Genomic DNA, 21,755 nt, shown 5'->3' with positions numbered 1-21,755 from the left:
TGTAGTATGTTCCAGTCATGTACTGCTGCAAAGCTGAAAGCATTACGTCCAAAAGTAGTAGAAGTAGGGGGGAAGGAAGGGCCAGCCCATCACAGGTCACAGTGATGAGTGTGAAAGGGTGCATTAGTGGCAAAACGGATGGCTGAATGATAGATTGTGTCAAGTTTTTTTAGGTCTGTGTTTGGTGCCATTCTGTAGATAATATCGCCATAGTCCAAAATTGGCAGATTGTGAACTTCTTAACTGTAATAGCTTTTTCAAAATGTAGATACCCTGTTTTGGCCAAATGCTAAAGCAGCATTATATGAAAAGAAGGTAATGCACTGCAACAAACCAAGATGGTAGATGAAGCGAGCAAAAAGTTGATTATAAATAAACATAAATCATTTATTATTGGAAAAAAGTATTTTAAAAAAAATAGTTTAGTCTAATTAGACTATTTTACTCAATGTTTATGTATGATGTGTGTTGTAACACTTAAAGTTAGCTAGTGCAGTAAGCAATTTCTGAAAAAACGCTGTTGAAAATGTTAATATTACCAAAGAGGTCAGAGGAATATAATTGAAAAAGGACAGTTACAATGAGGCAACAGGTAGGACCCGCATTAATATTGGAATAGCTTATAGCTGGAATAGCACTGGAGAGATGTTGGAGTGGGAAGGCCTGAAAATGGATGCAGAGGTTGTGTTGTTTCTGCTTGATACGTGAGTAACATTGGTTTTGCTGGTTCACAGATCCAAGATATGCTGTTGTAATATTAGCTATAATAATGGGACAGTCTAATGCGGCAGCTGTTAATCATTGCCTGTGTTGCATAGCATGTTTGTGCATTTTGGGAGAGGAACAATGAAGGAAGGGGTATGTTTGTTTGTGTGTCTGTCGATTTCAAATATCAACTGTGTTTCTCAGAAATCGCTTACTGCACCTTTAAGAGCCTCACATTGTTATCTTAGCAAAAGAAACGGCAAACGAAAATATCGGATTTGGTTTTTGGCTAAATTAAGACTTTATTTTGGTTTCTGTGTTTTTTAAAAAAAAAAAAAAAAAAAATTTTGTGCATCATTATTTATTTCACCTAATGTAAAATAACAACAAATGCTTAGTCGTATTGCATTATTAGCTTAGCAACATGCTAACGCCCAGCACTGAAATAATCGTTTTTGCGTGTTTAGCTTATACAGAATAAGTTTGTGTTCCCTGGCAATCTTTAATAGTGCCATGCTAACATATTAAACTACAGGAACTAAATGCCAGAACTTGCATGCTAAAAAAAGATAACACCGAGATTTATGTTGACTCAATGTTGCTTAGGAACAGTTTTCTTCATGCCTGGACAAGCATGAATCACAGAGAAAGAAGTGGAAATAATTTTGTGCTGCAGCACAAGGAAAAGCAAACCATCAGCCTAGTCCGTTTTCGCTGGAAAAGATGTGTACTAAAGTGTGTAAATAATCCAGCACTTTGATTTCTTTGTCTTCATTAGAGCCGGGCATGAGGATCTGTCACCGAACGTGCTGGCAGTTGGTGTGATCACGTGCACGCATGCAGCATGTGCAGTAAACAGTCTCTGAACATGCCAGTAGCTGTGAGCAATAACCCGCTGCGTTTATGAGCTTCGCCATATGCATCTTTTAGATTTTCACATTCTATTCCTGTCTCTCCATTGCGACCATCTGAGGAATTGTTTGCATGTGCACATGCAAGCACAGTGCATTCACCTCTGTGTACCTGTATGCATCAGTGTGTATGTATTGCATTGTGTTTGCGTACACGGGTCTAAGCATGCATGAGTGTTAGTAACGCTGACAGTTGCCCTCGAGCGTGGGTTTGCGTGTTCTCCGTGTGCCTGCGAGCGGACATTGGCGCGTGGGTGGACGTCTGTCAGTAGACCCCTCTGAGTCTAACAGAAGCCTTGCCTCTCTTTCCCCTCGCTCTCTCTCTCCTGGAGGCAGGCTGAGGCAAATTGAGTCACGAAGCTCAAGCACGTGCCAAAGGCAGCCCTGAGCGAATTAAGATGCAGCTCTCCTCGCCACCTAGCACTGAGGCGGGGGATTCCGTACACGTGACGGACTCTCCCACTTTCCCTTCACATCCTTATGCTTTCTGTATCCCTGTCTACTTTAGCATTTTAACAGTCTTCAATCTGTCCATCCTGCCACCATTCTCTTCTTCTATTTTAAACAGCCAATTAACAGGAGCCACAAAGCGATCAGATGAAACTTCACAGCCATTGATTTTCATTACATTTCTGTCTGGCCCCCACTAATCTCTATATCCGATATGTGCTCCGCCAATTAAAGACAGAGGAGCTTTGAGGTTCTGATCAATAGCGAATGTCCTCAGTTCTCACAAGATTTGACTTCACACATGGCAAAACGGAAAACCACCATTGCAGAATCAATGGCTGTGTCTGAAACCAAGCTGTCCAACAACTTAAAGCCTGTTCACACCAAGAACGATAACTTTAGTGATAACTAGTGTTGTAAAAAATATTGGTACTTGATGGGTGCATTTAGATGCAAGTTACAACACGTTTACGCCTAATAAGCCGACAATGCATGTGGTCATGTAAATGCATAACCCATTTTCCTTTATCGGAGTTAAGGTCATAAATGGCTTAAGCATAAATTAATAGACAGCTAGATTTTTGCCCATTACCCCAATTTTGTCCAGCATTTAAAAACATTAACCTGCTTTTTGCCGACTTATTGCAGTGTGCATGTATGACATTTCCCCCCAGTTTCTCAGATAGGGCTTAAGCCTAGTCCCAGACTAAAATGCATGTTTGAGCTGTTTTAACTGAAAGCAACTTCCTCTGACATACACTATATTGCCAAAAGTATTGGGACACCCCTCAAAATCATTGAATTCAGGTGTTCCAATCGCTTCCATGGCCACAGTTGTATAAAATCAAGCACCTAGGCATGCAGACTGCTACTACAAACATTTGTGAAAGAATGGGTCGCTCTCAGGAGCTCAGTGAATTCAAGCATGGTACCATGATAGGTTGCCACCTGTGCAATAAGTCCATTCGTGAAATTTCCTCACTACTAAATATTCCACGGTCAACTGTTGGTAAGTGGTATTATAACAAAGTGGAAGCAATTGGAAACAACAGCAACTCAGCCACGAAGTGGTTTAGCCATGTTAAATCACAGAGCGGGGGCAGCGCATACTAAGGCACACTGTGCGCAGAGGTCGCCAACTTTCTGCAGCGTCAATAGCTACAGACCTCCAAACTTAGTGTGGCCTTCAGATTAGCTCAAGAACAGTGCGTAGAGAGCTTAATGGAATGGGTTTCCATGGCCAAGCAGCAGTATCCAAGCCTTACATCACCATGTGCAATGCAAAGTGTCGGATGCAGTGGTGTAAAGCACGCCGCCACTGGACTCTAGAGCAGTGGAGACGTGTTCTCTGGAGTGACGATTCACGCTTCTCTGTCTGGCAATCCAATGGACGAGTCTGGATTTGGTGGTTGCCAGGAGAACGGTACTTGCCTGACTGCATTGTGCCAAGTGTAAAGTTTGGTGGAGGGGGGATTATGGTGTGGGGTTGTTTTTCAGGGGTTGGGCTTGGCCCCTTAGTTCCAGAGAAAGGAACTCTTAATGCTTCAGCATACCAAGACATTTTGGACAATTTCATGCTCCCAACTTTGTGGGAACAGTTTGGGGATGGTCCCTTCCTGTTCCAACATGACTGCGCACCAGTGCACAAAGCAAGGACCATAAAGATATGGATGAGCGAGTTTGGTTTGGAGGAACTTGACTGGCCTGCATCTCAACCCGATAGAACACCTTTGGGATGAATTAGAGCGGAGACAGCAAGCCAGGCCTTCTCGTCCAACATCAGTGCCTGACTTCACAAATGTGCTTCTAGAAGAATAGTAAAAAATTCCCATAAACACACTCCTAAATCTTGTGGAAAGCCTTCCCAGAAGAGTTGAAGCTGTTATAGCTGCAAAGGGTGGACCAACTCCATATTAAACCCTACGGATTAAGAATGGGATGTAATTAAAGTTCATATGCATGTAAAGGCAGACGTCCCAAAACTTTTGGCAATATAGTGTATCTTAAAAGATGTCCATGTCATTGTTTTGTCTCAAGATCACCCCAGTAATGTGTTTTTCTAAGGCACGTTTATAAAATATACTAAAATGTCCTAATTGAACTAAAGCCTAATCCTGGCTTAATATAAGCCCTGTTTGTGAAACCAGGCTTTAGTGTCCTTACTGTTTATTTAAGCGTACCCAGACAGAGCGAGCATTTCGTGGTAGGGGAGGAGGAAATGTATTGCAAAACTCATAAACAATGAATCAATGGCTGTGTTTGAAAACCAAGCTGCCCAGTGACACAAATGACAAGCCTGTTCACACCAAGAATGATAACTATAGCAATAACCAGTGTCAAAAGTACTAGTGCTTCAGTACCAAGTCAGTTCTAAAAATAAATAATAAATAAATAAGAGCTTCTGAAATTAAAGCCATTAAAGCTCTTTTGTTGATGGCACAATATTCCATGCAAAGAACACTATGAATCCTTTCAAAATTGACCAGAAGGCGGCATCTCAGTTGATAGGATGTTGCACAAAAACTGAATTCACATGTTTCTACCCATACAACTTGAGAAAGCAGAATATTTCAGCTTTTGGACACAGTCATTTAGCTTTTTTAAACCTTCAAGATATTGAGCATGAAGTGGCTCTAAATAGCATTCATATAGGTGTCAATAAAAGGCAATGTGCAATTTCCTGGAAATCAGTGGCATATGCTCCGAGACAGGCTGACTGAGCAAACAGGCAAGGTATGAATCTTCCTCAGCAGCAGGATAATAATGCAGAAAGAGATAGAGAGAGCCGGTATGGGAGAGTGCTTTTGTTTGCTCTCATCTTGAATTTTCCAAGCACATGGTCCACCAGAGGTGGTTATGTTTACATGCGTCGGGAATAGATGCTCTGAGGGAAAGTGACTTTCCACACCGCCCTGACACATGCCGGGGAGATGGAAAGAAAAATAAAGGAACAAAGTGTCTCTCAGGAAAGGAAAAAAAAACATCCTATCTGTATGATCAAATCAGAAGATGTCAGAGGTGTAATGAAAAAGATATTGCTCTTCATGCAGCCAGGGAATTAGCAAAGCTAATGAGCTATATCTATAGCAGCCCACCACCTGAGCTCCTCCCACCACTTCACTCACACACATACACACGTTTTCATGTTTTCAGGGGACATTCCATATACATAATGATTTTTAATGCTGTACAAACTGTATATTCTATCCCCTACCCCTAAACCTACCCATCACAGAAAACTTGCTACATTTTTACATTTTCAAAAAACATCACTATGATTTATAAGCTATTTTCCCCTCATGTGGACCAAAAAATGTCTCCACAAGGCCAAGGATTTTGGATATTACCATCTTAGTAGGGGCATTTTGTCCCCATAATATAGGGTTTACCAGGACCACACAGATACACACCCTGATTCATAATCATACATTATATCCAGAGTGTGATCATGCATAAGAACGCAGGCAACCATCCATTTTGAGTGACATTGACCTTTTGAAAAAAAAAAAAGATTTTTATGTACTAAGACAATATTGAACACTTCATAACTCAAAACTTCCACCCTAGTCCAACAAATCATTTACTGAAAAAATAGATACACTCTCTTAAAAAAAAAAAAAAACTTATTTGACTAAGTTTATAACCTCCAAAAAGTAAAGCAAAATAATGATAATAATAGTAATAATAATAATAAATGTAAAAAAAAAAAAATCGTTATCACCTCCTTTTAATCGTTATCAATCAAATAAAGTATATCTACTACATAAATAATATTATTTAAATTAATATATTAAATTATTATTTATCAATATTTATGTGTATACACTCTTGAACTGGCTCTTGTGAAGAGTAAAGTCTTACCGTCTGAGTCAATGCTGTTGAGGGCGGTAGGGGGGATGATGGACACTTTGCACTGGCCGAGGGGACATTTGCGGGGGTAGAGATCCATGCATGCCGTGTGCACCTGTCCAAGCACAGACAGCTTTTAGAGTTCAAAATCTCTGTAGTAAGTTATAAGGCATTCTGGGATATGTAGTTCTTACCATGGCTTTGCACCACAAACAACGCCAGTCCTGCAAGCGCAGCACGCTGCCACACGTTTTGTCGCAAACGGCACACTTGGCACTGACGGGCAGGTTGCCTTCCAGCCATTGATGTGGCATCGCAATCTATAGGAAAAAAAATTATATTTGAAATGTACACCGCCAGACTTATATACCTGACTTTTTTCTGTTCACTTAAAGGTTATTCATTAGCTCACTGAACCACAGGCTTTACGCGACTCACCCCATCCTCATCCTCAATGATGTCCTTCCCAATAGAGGCCAACGTTGTCCATTTGCAGTTGTTGGTGGCCCTGACTGCGCATCTTTTGTGGGCCTTGAATTTACACACTGCAAGAGAGAAATACTAGTTATAAGTCTGGCCAGCAGTAACCTTGAAATGCTTATATGACAATCGAGGTTTTATCATTTCAGCAGAAAGAAATATGAGGTAATAAAAGATGGCAGAAAAATACTTCCTTAATCAAGCTAAAATGAAACAGCAAAATATACAGTGCTCAACTGAGGAGAACTTTGAAGAAGTATTTGAAAAACCAAACGCTAAAAACGAATATCTTTATGACAATCAAGTATTTTAACAATGGAGGCGATGCCGAAGTGGGCAAGTAATGTAATCTGTGTATAGCCGAACACCGTGTAACACCGGTAACATTAACTACAGCATCAAGCCTAATTCATAGCCTACTGTACACTATGTATGTATGATCCTCTAAACTGTTTCGCCTGTGGGTAGCTTACGTTAAATACACTAAATAAGCCAGTTACATTATTTGTGCAGCATTGGCAAGAACATCTTTAACATTTTCAGGTCTATAACATAAAGCAATCTAGAAGTCTACACTTCTAATCTCTATTAGCACTGTTTACTGTGGGAATCTTTCTAAAGTAGGGAAACACAATAGACTGTTTGTCTTATTTAGTTTTTTGTCATGTCAGAAAGCACTTTGAATTGTGCATCGATTTCTTCTATATTCTGGAAACTTTGGCCTAACCACGCTGGCGCTGTACTGTCCTCACCAGCGGTGTGGGTGAGGTCCAATAAGCTAATGGCTTCCAGTTCTTTGTTGATTTCCTCTATTAAATTGCATTGCAGATCTAATCAAGTTAGCAATGTTCATCTGGTCGTTTCCAGAAGGAGAATTAAGTGGCTGATTGATTGGCTGGCTGGCTTCCTACTCCATAATGTAACGCTCTGGCACATTATCGTGGCCACCTCCATTCCTACGAACTTGAAATGTACACTCAGCTCTTTCCTGACACAGATGCTGCAATCCGTGCAGATGTCTCTACAAGTTGCAGAAATACAAAATGTCCTGCACATTAAGGATCTGGATTGTTCTGTACAAGCAGAGCTGACTGGCGCCCAGAATCCAAGATTCAGACCCTGAAAAAGCCTCAAATCCAGTTAAATCAGCCCATCTCAGTGTCTGAGTGCATTACGCCTCCATATGCTGCCGGGACTTCTAATATCCTGTTGGATTTACACAGATTTGTGATGACACAGCTAATCACACCAGAGCAGAGATGCATTTAGCCCAGCCAAGCCCTGCCAGCCGGGACGCCACATAGTCACTACAGAAAGTGTTTCCTCCCTTGAGTATTCCAGCATTTGGAGTGGATATGTGCTGAACGGGGCTGTTTACTGGAAAGGAAGCCGAACATTCGCGGTATGTCCGACATTGGGAATTTCCACTTTCTGCAATGTCGTCTCTCAATAATAAATGAGGAGACACATCTAATGCATCGAGACAAGAGCGCACACATCCTCTTCAGAGATTCATAACGCTAATCAGAGAGCGCTTCATCTCGCTTGGGCTCCACACTCATCTTGTAATCAGAGCTGGTCTACGCTCAGACCATTTCACATGGCTCTGAAAACAAATCTCCAATAACTCACTCTAATGTCATTTTCGGGGCTGTTAGCAAACCATTTACAGACAATTCAGTAATGCTGAGTGAACGTAAGACTGTTTACGATGCGCTGCTAATGGACAGGATGTCTCTGTCATATTAGAGAGTGAGAAATATTGAGTTTGCCTCTTTTGTTGGGGCCCATGTCTCACATCAATCTTTATTGATTGGCTGCTGTAGGAAATCAAAATGAAATATGAGCAGCAATGATCGTTCTAAACTTCAAGTCTCTCAACTTAGAAAGAACCCTGGTGAAAAGACAGGTGTAAACTTGCATGAATTCCCATGCTGGCCAAGCTGGTCAGAACTTGGTGGGAAAGATGGTGAAGCCTTGTTGGGACCCCAGCACATCAAATCAAATACTGCTAACTTGCTGACCAGTAGGTCAGTAGGTCTCACAATGCAGTGTAAACTCTGGTCTTTGTAATCCTGCTTCAAAGTTAATGTCCAGTGCTATGTTGGGCCTCCCTGATTGAGTTTGTAGTACTTGAGACTAAAATAAAGTCTGATTCCAAGACCATATTTCCACAGTCTTGGTCTTCTCATGGACTCGGGAGCATTTGGACTCTGTCTTGATTCAGACTTGACCCTCTGCTAGACTCGGACTTGACCCTTTTCTGGGCTTGAATCAGACTCGAACCTTTTCTGGTCTTGGTCTTGATTCGGACTTGACCCTCTTCAGGTCACTGTCTTGAATCAGAATAAAAACTTTTCTGGTCTCAGGCTTGACTAAATCTTCACCCTTTTCTGGTCTCGACCTTGTCTCTGTCTTTACCCTCTTCAGATCTCAGTCTTGTCTCGGTCTTGACCCTCTTCAGATCTAGGTCTTGACTTGGACTCGACCCTCTTCTGGTCACTGTCTTAACTCAGACATAACCCTCTTCTGGTCTCATTCTTGACTCAGACTCGACCTTCTTCTATTCTGGACTCAGACTTGAATGAAATGGTCTTGGCTACAATACCGCAAATTTACACGGAAACCAAGGGCTAGACATTTAATTGTACAAGCTTGTGTTGATTTTACAAGAATATAAAGATCATCATATCTTTGAACCAATGAACTACACTGTGGAATTCAATAAGCTGTTTAAGAAGTAATTAAGTAATGTTTAAGTAATGATCCGTGCTTACAACTATAAATATACAACAATCGTACATAATTTTTGCTGTTTTCAAGTCATATTGGAATGATCACAATTTTTATTGTGAATGTTCACTATACAACTTAATTTGGATGGATACAGTATTGCGTACTATTAACAAAAATTAGAGATTAAGCAAAAAATACAACCAATTTAGCCAGTTCATAAAGCAACTACATTTCCCATTATTCTCTGCAGCAGTGTGAGAATGATAAATACATAAAACATCAACACACCTAAAGCATCATTTGCTCTTTATTTTGATGCTTTAACACTAAAAAGTTTCCTTTATCTTTTAATAAGCCAAAAAGACAGGAAGAAATACGAAACTGCTTAAAGGGGTGGTATAATGCCCTTTTCAATAACAAGGGATAACTGTTACTGTATTGTGCACTTTAGCAGAGCTAGAGTTCTGTGTCGACTAATCAGCATCCAGGACCAGACTTATCTGTTTTATAAATAATGTTTCTTGTTCACTCAATAGTCCACTCTAACGCCATTGTAAGTTAACAGTCAAAACAAAAGATATTTCCATATGAACAGAAACAGCTCTCAGGCCTGAAGATAGTAATGAGAGGTTTGTTGAAAGAAATGAGATCATCTTTCTATAGCAACACATGCAGTAATTAATACTCAGGAGTGAGTCTGCTTGCTGGAAACGCAGGCGCGTGACAACAGCACTGGAAAGTGCTCCTTAATTATCGCTCTCTAGACCACTGCGACCACACGCACAACTACACAAATCCACTTTTGCTTAATGCAATGTGATTCCAGAAAACTGTAATTCTAAATGGCCTCTTCATGTTTAGGTGGAAAATCAACATTAGGAAACATTAGGACGACTATGATGATGAGGCTTGTATTATTCACAATGCAGTGTGGGTTTCACTTGAATTTCTCATTAAAACTGAGGCGTGAATGAGCAACTCACTATTTTTACTTCCTGCATTGCGAGAGCCAATGACAGTCAGCCGAGTTTAATGAGCACCATCTGCATATCTCTGAAAGTAATTAGCACTCTCTTTCCACATGATGTCACACCATTAGCATGCATAATGCATGACCCTGGATGAGGTATTTTTAGTGATTGTTTTAACCTGCCAGCATGTTCCTATGCGGGTAGTTTACAAGTAACTAGCCACAAACTTTAACATCAAGATTGATTGTTTATGATAAAAAATTAAAATAAAATAAATCACCTGTCAATATTATAACATATTTTATAAACTTTTTTTTTATTCTTTTTTTTTGTATCCATACTGGCGTGATGAATCCAATCCTAAAGCAAAAGGAACTGGATGAATGCTACCGATCCACAATCTGATTTCTGACTGGCACTGTGTTCGTTCATTGGCCAGATGAGAACTGGCCCCCTGACTGAGCCTGGTTTCTCCCAAGGTTTCTTTTTCTCCATTCTGTCACCTGATGGAGTTTTGGCTCCTTGCCAATGTCGCCTCTGGCTTGCTTAGTTGGAGACACTTAATATTCAACAATATTATTGATCTGACTGCACTGTCACTATTGGATGAGAACTAAACAGAGCTGAACGATGACATCACTGTTTTTCTTCAGAACTGCTTTATAGATTAAACTAATTTAACGGAACTGAATCAACACTGAACTGACTTCAGCTGAACAATGACACTGTTTGAGCTGCTTTAAACCCGAAATTAACTCTGTTTGCATAATTTAATCATTTTCCTAATTATCACTGTAAAGCTGCTTTGAAACAATCTGCATTGTATAAAGCACTATATAAATAAAAGTGACTTGACTTTTTACAGATTCACTTTGATTGACGTTTTTTAAATGTCTATATAGTTTTTATGTATTTTTTAAAGTAGTTTTAGTTTATTTAGTTTTATTAATGTAATGTAATATAATATAGGAATGGATTTTTTTATTTTTTTATAATATATTTGATAAAAATGTATAATATTTGTTTCATTTGTAATAAAATTTGACAATTTTTTCAATCATAATATACAGCTATTTTTGAATTGTCATTTATCGAAAAACATGCTTTTTGATCACATAAGGCATAGTTATCCAAATCCGAATTCCAGATGGATAAAATCCAAACTCATTCTACAAGTCCATTTGTATTGACGACTATACGTTTTACTCAAAAACATGTCAGATTACTGACGTACAATAGGCTGTGATTGGTGTTTGAAGTTGACTTTAAGTGGTAGACAGGTGGAGTGTTCGGCAGTGTTTTCTACCTCTAAATCTCAAACAAGAGAAGCAACAAGAGTTTTTCTCTGATTGATGTGGAAGCACCTCAGCAGGAGTGCATTTTATTATAAGAAGCAAACACATAATATCCTTGAAATGCAAATTCTAAACAAATAAAAGACAGATACTCGGCGTCAGTGTATTGATCGAAATACGTTTCCATCCGCATCCTTTCTCCTCCTCAATTAGCTGTGCTTCTGCACTAAGTATTTCTGACCAGTGTAACCGACTCTAATGTAACCCTGAACCATCCCTGACCACCCCTGAGCAGCTTTGATGAAAATATGACACCTTTGGGGATGGACAGCGCGCTGAGCGAAGCAGCTTCATAACTGAAGAGGGATTATCCGACATACGGATTTGAGAAGAGAGAGAGAGAGAGAGAAGGAGAGAGTGAGAGAGATGGGCAAACACTTACCTTCACAGGAGAGGCCATGAGAAGTGACCCCTGAGAGGCTGTCCCGACAGACGTTACAGAAGGTGGGGCGAGCGTGGGAGCAGGCATACCAGTTGTGCATCCCTGAGAAATGTTCCACATTAAACTGTGCCGTCTAGCAAAGGAGAAGTTAAGACAAATTGGCAGCGCCAGGATAAGACTTTTTCAGAGCCCCTAAAACAAAGACTACGCTTTTCAGCTCACACACACACATGCAACACACAGACTGGCACATGTATATTAGCCTCAGGTGCAACCCTCCTGCCTGCAACACCACACCACGGCTCTCCCTGACAACCGGTTCCCCCCCCACCGTAACATCTGCGCTCCCGGCACGGGAATCTACCAGCAGCACCTTGATGCAACAGGACAGTGATTTAAGAGGCCGACTGCGCCCACAGTTGGGGGTGCCAGTGGAGTTCTGGGTGTGGTATTGCAGAACACGGGGGCTGAGAGTCTTACATAACCATCTTCATCTCATATCAAAGTGAGCATACAATCAACACTCAACGCCGCAGTCCGCACTTTCATTTACTGGCATGCGACCAACCGTTTCAGATGTTAAAAGCCGCCACATGCACACATAGCTTTTCACAGTCAATTAGCAACAGCAAACAAATAGAGCAAAACTCCCTTCTTCCAGAACTATTTTAAATGGATAACATCATTTTTTCATTAACACTGAGAAGAAAAGAGGAAATTTGAAAGCAGGTCGGTTTAAAAGCTAGATTTAACACCCTAAATACACATGACCTGAGATGTGGGAGAGATGCATATTAAGCTTCATACCGAAGAAGTATGCTTGAAAAACAACAAACATGCATGCGAGAATGCAAGATGCAACTCGACTCAAACTGTGCTCTTACCTCGTAATGCTCTCTGGACTGAACCGATTTCAGCGAGCTGATCCAGTCCTCCATTTCTTTCCTGTTCTCGGCACACAGGATAAGCCTTCGGAACGGTGTAATTACCTACAGGGAGACAGAGATCTGGGGAGATGAGAGCGGAGTGTCTCACCCTCCTGCCTGACTGACTGCGACTGACAATGAGTTTCCCCCCCCGTTCTGCTCTTTAAGACGAAGCTCGGGACAAGCCCCCCCACCCCTTGCCTCCTCCTCTTCTCATCTTAAACGGCCACCTCAACCCCTCAGGTCTTTTCCTCTCGGATGCTTGAGCGAGATTTGGGCTGACAGGCGGAGTGCCTGAGAAAATGCTAAAAGCCTGTTTCATAACAGGGGCAGCCTCCACACTAGTCAAACTCTGCGCTTTTAATACCACTATAATTTATTGATAACGGCACCCTTAACATCTCCACGCGCCGGCGGTGCCACTGCGGAGGCGCACAGCACCCCGACAACAGTTTTCGCCACGACGCCGTGCGTGGTGAAGCAGGTGATACAGTCCTCAGGGAATTACAGCTTACCACCTGCACCGAAACAACACCGCTGATCCCAACATAAATCATTTTCTCAATGTTGGTACACTGGGTTTAAATCATTATCTAAATCATTCAATTATCTCAGGGTAAAACAGTGGGAATTCCAACTGTTTCGATTTTCGATCCTCAGAGGTTGCTCTTTCATAGTTCAAGAGACTTGGTTCTCAGTAAAAGGGTCAGTCCATCCAAAAAATGACAATCTGTAATTATTTACTTACCCTAATTTAATTTGAAACCCATAAGACTTTCACGCATATCAGCTATTTTCAATTACATTTTCTGTTCCTCTACTGAAAGTCCATTTCGCCAAACGTTCATAAGACATCGTGACATCGATTTCTGATGAGTCTCCTGAAGAGACACGATCGCTTTATATGTACGACGTAACAGATTTAACTTAGATTTTTATTCACACATAAACTTTGATCAATGCACATGCATAGAGCAGATCATATTTGGTAAGTGGAAGCTTAAATGTGCTTGCATGATACGTGTGAACCAATTAGGTTTGCGTGTCACGCAAGTACAGTTGAGCTTTCGTTTATGTTCACTGATCACTGACTTCAATGGAGGAACAGGAATCCCTCAGGTTTCATTAAAGGGTTAGTTCACCCAACAATGAAAATTCGTAAAGAGATCGGAAAACTAATACAAATGAATTGAGTAGTTTAGTCCAAAATTTTGGTTGAGCTTCTGTTTATGTTCACTGATCAATGTACATATGTGAACAAAAGCCTAAATTCAAACTGTTCATCATATAAAGCATTCGTGTCTCTTCAGAAAATCGGGACTAAACTGCTCAATTCGTATTGATTAGTTTTACGATCTCTTTATGAACTTTTTGAAGGGTCAAAGAGTCAGTTGCGTATCAACGGAGGGACAGAAATCTCTCAGATTTCATCAAAAAAGATCTTCATTTGTGTTCTAAAGATGAACAAAAGTCTTATGGATTTGGAAGGACATGAGGGTGAGTTATTATTGACAGAATTTTCATTTTTGGGTGAACTAACCCTTTAAGTATTAAGTCAGGCTCAGACTGTTATCCTTAAAATTCCAGAGGATGAATTCAAACATGAGTCCATTTTTGTTTTTTGTTTTTACATTAAGAACATGAATGTGGACAGCTGAGATGATCTACAAAATTTGAGAGCTCTGCCTTTTGATTGCAAACTTTGTAGTCTGAACAAACCTGAGCACTGTTCGAGACATTTTTGAGATTTCTTTTGAAATTCTAAAAGAACCGTGTCCCATTACTACAGAACTTTTCCAGTCTCCGTGTGCTCTTCTAGAGTTTCATTGCTGTCTGGGAGAAACTTGAGATCTTGCTTGTGCTCTGCTTGACTGAAATGGTTGCATTAAACCATTGTTCTAATGTCTACTTGTTTCCGATCTCTGCATCCACAATGAACTGGCATCACAGATCCTCCCTTAGCACAAGTGTCAGTGTTCTCACTAATTATAAAGAGCCGCAAAATAACCTTGTATTCCTGGCTGCAATAATGAGCTCACATGGATGCGATAAATAACTCCCATCTGTTCTTTTTTTTTAAGTGTCTCAACTATAAGTTGCCTCACTCATTTTTGGAAAATCAGCCATTACCATCTGGCATGGTGGGGAATGAACCGACTCTAATTAGGTTTTGCCTATCTGGTGGTTACTGGAGTTTTCAGAGGTGTGGTTACCAACCAAACAACGCTATCGCTGTTACACAACGCCATACAATCTCCCAATGAGAAAATGCACTGGCTGTCGTGCCGCATGAGTGGATTACAGGGGAATGCACTGTAGATATCCACTAACAGCAGCAGAGGTGCTGAGAGAGAATTACAAACGCAACAGAGTTATGTGGATGTCAGCGTTGTAGCTCATTATGTTTGCCATTTGGACGGCAGGCTCCATCCACGGCTTGTTATTTCTTGCGGTTTGCATCTGAGTGTTTCAACCCTCCCCAACTCATTGTTCTTTCAGGCTTGTATTTCCTCCTAAACACCACAAAATCATTAGTGGCTTCTGTCTCTATACTTCAGCGTGACTTCCTTTACCAATAGACAAAGTCATGAAGTCGTAAGGTATTAGCAGGGTATCATTAAAAGAATGTTCCGGGTACAATACAATTCTTTCAACAGCATTTGTGGCATAATAATGTTGATTAACAGTAATTTCAGCTCATCAATACGCAGTTACGCTAATGCACTTACAGTCTATGGAGCCAGTGATCTGAAGGGACATGAAGGAGTGTAAATATAATGACAGAATTTCTTTCTTTTTCTTTCTTTCTTTCTTTCTTTCTTTCTTTCTTTCTTTCTTTCTTTCTTTCTTTCTTTCTTTCTTTCTTTCTTTCTTTCTTTCTTTCTTTCTTTCTCATACAGTAAGTCTTGAAAAGTGGCTATACTTTTGAATCACTGTGCATTTAAAGTTTTTTTATTTAATTTCACTGAGATTTTTTTAAGGTTTACCTTTGTCTATTCATTCTTATTTCTCATTTTATTATTATTTTTGGTAAACTCATCTTGTTTTGAATGGTGATATATAAAATTGACATTGATATTTAAATGGTAATTTTATGATACTTCCATTATAAATGTAATACGGTGTACCTGTAAATTATTTTCAGTTCACAATAAAGCAAAAAAGTATCTTTTGAAAATATCTGTTAACACACATGCCCGAATCAGAGAAAACATATATTCATAAAAATCATTCAAGTTAATGTTTTGGGGTGTAACGCAACAGGCCATTACAACCAGAGATAAACTTTCCATGTCATAAAAAGGTCCAATTATTTTATATTTTATATTATTTTATTATGATATTATTTCCTGCGTTTATGTTTCTGGATGCTGGCTGCACCACATGACTTTCTTTTAATGAAACTTCTTTCTTTCTTATAAAAGTACAGTTGTGGGACCCTGACTTTTTGTACTAAATGCCACCCAAAAAAATATCAAAATATTTTTGAGTGTCAACATTTCACCATAAATGCTTTAGACATAACTTGTTCTGAACCCAAAATATTAATTGAAATGACAAAAAACAGTGCATAAATGCTAAATAAGAGCAAGCTTTGCAGTTGTCTCTCTATCAACCTTCAGGATTTCACGAAACAACCTCCTTAAAGGTGACTCTTAATTCCAACCAGATAAGGTCATTTGGAGCGTAGAATGTCTCTGGCAGATGTCCAGTCATCTGAGGAGCATCTCTTCCACAGGAAGACATTGGAAGCCTCCTTCGTAAATACCACCTCGTGCCAGTTCACCGTGCAGCTGCTATGTAAGGCTCCAGTTGTCCTTTACTAGCTTGTAAATGACAGGCGTTCTGCGAGGCATGTTTAGCAGTGCAGCCCCGGATCTGTGAAGGGCAGTTCAGTCCGAGAGCTGCGACGCAAAGCTTCATGTTTATTTATACGTTCACCATAGATACTGCAGATCTAAACCACAAGCATGAGAGGCTACGTATCTTCTACAAAAACAAATAAAGAAGTCACACTGTCCAGGCTGCGCTGTCAACTGCAGAAAGAGCTGTTGGAATTTTCCAGGCGTATTATTTCATTACTTATACCTGATTCATTTTTGTTGCCAAAAAAACATACCTATCAATTTTCATGCCCGGCCGTGATGCAGTAATCACATTAGCATTCATCTTTCTCCCTTACACAATCAAACACGGGCAACTCCCAGCACATCCCTGCCAGCCACTTACTCTAAAAGCCTCTTCAACCGCTCGCGCCGAGGACACGGCAACTTCACTGAGTGATTTCTCTTGTGCTCCGCCACTGCAATTCTTGATTACATTCAAATGGAGTTTAGACGAACTAAGGATTGCGTTAAAGTCTATTTTACAATGAGTTCTGAGCCGTATGAATTGGGTTGGGTTAGATTGATTGACTAGACATCCAACATGTTTTCTTGGAATTTTTTGGTTTTTAAACCTCAGCGATCCAGCGTAGAAGAACTGCATTGTTTGTAAAAATCAATTAAATAATGCTAAATTGTCATTCAATGTGGGTAAAAGCTAAACATAACAGTAGCTGGTTTTTCGATTGTTCTCACACAATGGATTTTATTCAATGAATGGTAAAAAATACAAATAATTCCACTCACACTTTTATGAGTTTTTTTTTTCTCATTGATATAACAATTTATATATTTAAACAGTCAAATTGTGAAATTTTTAACTTTACATTAAAATATTATGCAAAGTTTGAAACCCCTCTCAGGACCCGCTTAATCTGTTCGGGATCAGGGATCAGGGTCCAGAAAACAACCCAAAACCAACTTAATTATATGAGGCGTCCAGTTAAAATTAGTTAAAGTTCATCCACCCTCCCAACTAGTAGATTTTGAAAATGTGTAGGTTGTACATCATTGCTACTCTGTGTTTATGTGTTTGTATGTGGGCAAGTTATGTATTAACAGTCTTGTTTTGTCATCAATTGGTTTAGAAGTTTAGAGGCAATTGAAATGCAGGCCAAAGAACCAGCAAAACCAGCAAATTGAGAACCAAAGCCATTTTGGTAGAAAGATGTATAAGAAACTGATCAAAGAAGTGATATTTAAAAGAGCAGCGGTGTGTGGTGCAGTAGGACGTAAGGAATCGCTCAAATCTCACAGCTCTCAGACCAATGAGACTGTCATTGACTGAGGAGGCTGATTGTTGTCTGGGGAAAGTGAAACCGCGCCAGTTCAATACTCAGGAAAGGACAGTAGAGACGGAGAGAGTTCAAAGAGAGCATCCGTGTGAGACAAACGCCGCTTTATTTAACGCAGGAATGAGTCTGACCTAATCAACGATAGAACATTCTAGAGTCAACAGATTAAACCTTTAATGATCGTCTGTGAGAAAACGTCATTTGAGTCGCCAACGCGATTTGATGGAAACCGTTTGGACAGCACTTCAGATTCAGTAAGATATCAATGCCAGTTAATTGTTCTTGGTGTTAGTGTTATAAAAAGAACCACAAAACCACAAAGCTAGTCCTAAATCAATGAAGCATGCATTATTATTATTATAATACATTTATTTATTATTATTTATTTTTTGTCAGGCAACCTAAATAAACAATTTAGCTAATATGAGAGCCGGTCATATTAAGGGTTAGATAAGGTAAAAATCTCTTTAAGACAACAACTTTAAGGTAACAAGGATCTATTGAGAATCCTACTGGAATTCTCACTTTCTATAATCAGTAAGATAAAAAAAAAAAAATTATTAACACTTTTATTCAGATTTAGATTGATCAAAAGATTGACAGAAGATTGACAATAAAGACATTTAAAAAACAAATAATAATAATAATAATTTCGGGCCAAAACCGAAAATTCAGGATGCACTTGGCCGGAAACCGAAAATAAATAATCAATTAATAATCAATTAATTATTTAATCAAACATATTTAATAACAAACACTCAAATAGCTCAAACTGAGTTGTACAAATATTTAAATTGCACACAAGGCAGTTTTATATATTTTCTTTTTAAATAACAGAATTGCTCGAGATTGTTGGTGAAATATAAACATTTAAACAACAATAAACTAATAACTTGTTTTCATGACAGACTTATTCAAATAGCCTACATTAAATAATGAAGATATCACTAACAGGTTAAGTAAAAATATAATTAATGTGTAATACAGTGCATATATTTAACAAAATGCTCTTTTTTAGAGTTATTCTTGCTTAAGCTAACTAATGAGTCTAAGCTTGCTTGAGGTAAATGTAAAGGTAAGTGATACTGTATAGCCTACAAGCAGTTTTATTGATGTCTTTCCCGGTTGAAATGATTACATGAGACAGTATTTATTTCAGTAAGTTGTAATGTATCTTTGAACATACATTTTGGTGTTCACCCATGTTTATTATGTGCTATAACTAGTAGTAAAGAGATGATGAGATGATCGGTTCACGTGCGCTTTATCCACTTGAGCTGAGGCGCTATAGCAATTGTCACGCCGTATTAAAGAGCGGCAAAACTAAATTTATTGTTTGAATCTCATAATAAAATCGACAGAATTTTATTGTTGAGAATTTGCTTCATATTAAAAGTCACAAAGCTTTTTGCCATTATTGGATGGTACGCACTACTAATGTTTAGTGAAGTTTTGTTCACACATCAACAGAAAAGACTTCAGATTTAGGAAACCATATCATTACCGATTAAAATCGAGAAAGGAATATTGTCAATCCAAAGCTAGTGTGCACACAGCAGACATGTTTAACTGTAGTAGCTTATCCATGTTGTGTCACGAAATAGGCGCTGAACACATTGGAGAAGCGCTAATTAAAAGTGTGTTTCGGTCACTGATCTAGGCACACCAAAACCATTTCGGCCCAAAAGCGAAAATAGTTGGTAGCAACAATTTGGTGCATCCCTAATAAACGCTGTTCTTATGAACTTTCTATTCATCAAAGAATCCTTTTATTTATTTATTTATTTATCACGGTTTCCACAAAAATATTAAGCAGCACAGCTGTTTTCAACATTGATAAGAATGAGAACTATTATTAACAATTGAGTACTACCAACAGTGAGCAGCAAATCAATCAGCATATTAAAATGATTTCTGATGCAGCGTAATGATGCTGAAAATTCAGCTTTACCATCACTGGAATATATTAAAATAAAAACAATTATTTTAAATTGTAATAACATTTCAATAACAGTATTTTTGATCAAATAAATGCAGCAGTGTGAGCATTTTAAGAGACTTCTTACAAAAATTCTTACCGTTCCCAAACGTTTGAACAGTAGTATATATATAGGCTTAATATTTAGCTGTCTGACCCCTGTTGCATGTTAAAGTGCCTTCTCCATCAAGGTTAAGTACACCCAATACAGAATTCATCATCTCTGTCTGTTTGCACCAGTACACAGTGTTTTCATACCACAAGAAAGAGATACTGCATTTAATTAAAGCACTCTCTCTATACGTACCTCTTAAAGTCTACATTATTTCACGTTAGTGAGCCAGCGGATTCCCTCTGGACAAAATTGATTATTATTTCATTAGATCTAGCTCAGTCTATTTATGGACTTTAATCTCAGGCGTGTCAGGCTCGTTTTTCTTGCGGAAGATCATTAGGGCCGTATCAACAAAGTCATTTTATAATAATATTTCCCAATATCAGTCTGGTTTTATCATGTAGATTTCATTATCATTGTTCCTGGATTGATCTGGTTTGCCTCACCTGACTTTCTAATATAATTCATCATTAAATGAGCTCCATTAGACAGGACAATGTAGAACATCACGGATAAAACACTACCACACCTCCGTCTTACGCCGATCGATCTGTTTACAAAGGACCTGTAAAAATGACACAGAATTCTGCTTTGTCCTTTTAAAACAGCTAACTGTCCTGCAGTTTGAAAAACTAATTTCCATCTAGAACTTTATTAAACACTACTTTGAAGAGTATTTATCATTATTAGGCATGTATCATAATAATTATAAAGACTACATAGAATAATTAATAGACACTACATGAACAATTATAGAAAACCACAAGGAAGATACTTTTAAAAATGGAAAATAATTAAATAATTAAATAATTAAAATTAAAAATAATTTAAAATTAAAGGGCAGGACCATTTAAAACGAACTACTAAAAGCAAAAAGCTGATTAAATATGGAGAATTATTTTTAAAAAATGGTGACCAGGACCTAAGACCTTCCCTTATACATTCATGCAAGTTTCAATCTAAAATCTGATTTAAAAAAATGAAAAAGTCCATGGATACGTTTTGCATCAAGTACCAACATGGACACACACGGAGCATGACATTCCCTCATTTTAATGCTGCACTGAAGCTGCTGTAAGTCTCTCGCAATTGCGTACCAGCTAACGATAAGATATGCATCAGTCTGCGCCATTAAAACATAAATACAAAATGACAAATCCATTTATGCGCATCCCCTTTAAAGCTCTAGCCGGTGCCAACTTAGTATAATGGAATCTTGCTCTCGAAAACAAGCGATAAAAAGCACTTGCTGCTGGAAGGTTTGCCTCGCTCACATGTACATCAAGATGCAGCGTCCTGCCTTTCCTCTTACATGCTCAGAAACCAAAGCGGACAATGTCAGTGTTCACAAAGAGACAAGTTTCCATTCCGCTAGCGAGCAGAACCCAGATGTCAAGCGTGTGTAGACACACACTCATCGGGATACGGTGTTCATGCATATGCCGTGTGTGTGTGTGTAGTGCACTCACCAGCGATCCGCTCTCAACTGCACCGCTGCTTCTGTTATCGTGAGCTGATGCCTGTGAGTGTGTGAGTGTGTGTGTGTGTTGAGCCTGGTTTCTCAGGATCCCTCACCCTCCCCAACCTCTGCAGAACCCTCCACCGCTCAAGGAACAGCCCACCGGAGACACATGCGATGTCACATGTACCGCCGCACTGAACACTTCCACATGGCCAAACACACGCGCACAAGCACAAATTTCGATGTACGGATAAAG

The 21,755-nt window shown here is 39.2% G+C and overlaps 1 protein-coding gene across 11 annotated transcripts in view; it reads right to left on the bottom strand.

Moving 5' to 3' along the window:
- The window catches only part of dgkh (diacylglycerol kinase, eta), a 93,105-nt gene that overhangs the window by 31,947 nt on the left and 39,403 nt on the right, over positions 1-21,755 (bottom strand). For 9 of the 11 annotated variants that reach the window (XM_082175032.1, XM_082175031.1, XM_082175030.1 and 6 more), the window contains 5 exons: positions 12,724-12,828; positions 11,840-11,972; positions 6,354-6,460; positions 6,110-6,235; positions 5,928-6,030 (listed from right to left, as the gene is read on the bottom strand). In XM_082175032.1, the coding sequence (XP_082031158.1) occupies positions 5,928-6,030; positions 6,110-6,235; positions 6,354-6,460; positions 11,840-11,972; positions 12,724-12,828 (574 nt within the window). Of the gene's footprint in view, positions 1-5,927; positions 6,031-6,109; positions 6,236-6,353; positions 6,461-11,839; positions 11,973-12,723; positions 12,829-21,506; positions 21,740-21,755 lie in introns of those variants that run through there. The other 2 variants (XM_082175028.1, XM_082175036.1) reach the window with 2 other exon arrangements.

This window comes from Leuciscus leuciscus (assembly GCF_965113295.1).
Source record: "Leuciscus leuciscus genome assembly, chromosome: 7".
NCBI lineage: Eukaryota > Metazoa > Chordata > Actinopteri > Cypriniformes > Leuciscidae > Leuciscus > Leuciscus leuciscus.
Note: the sequence above shows the minus strand (reverse complement) of the source record. Positions and strands in the feature narration are given on the sequence as shown.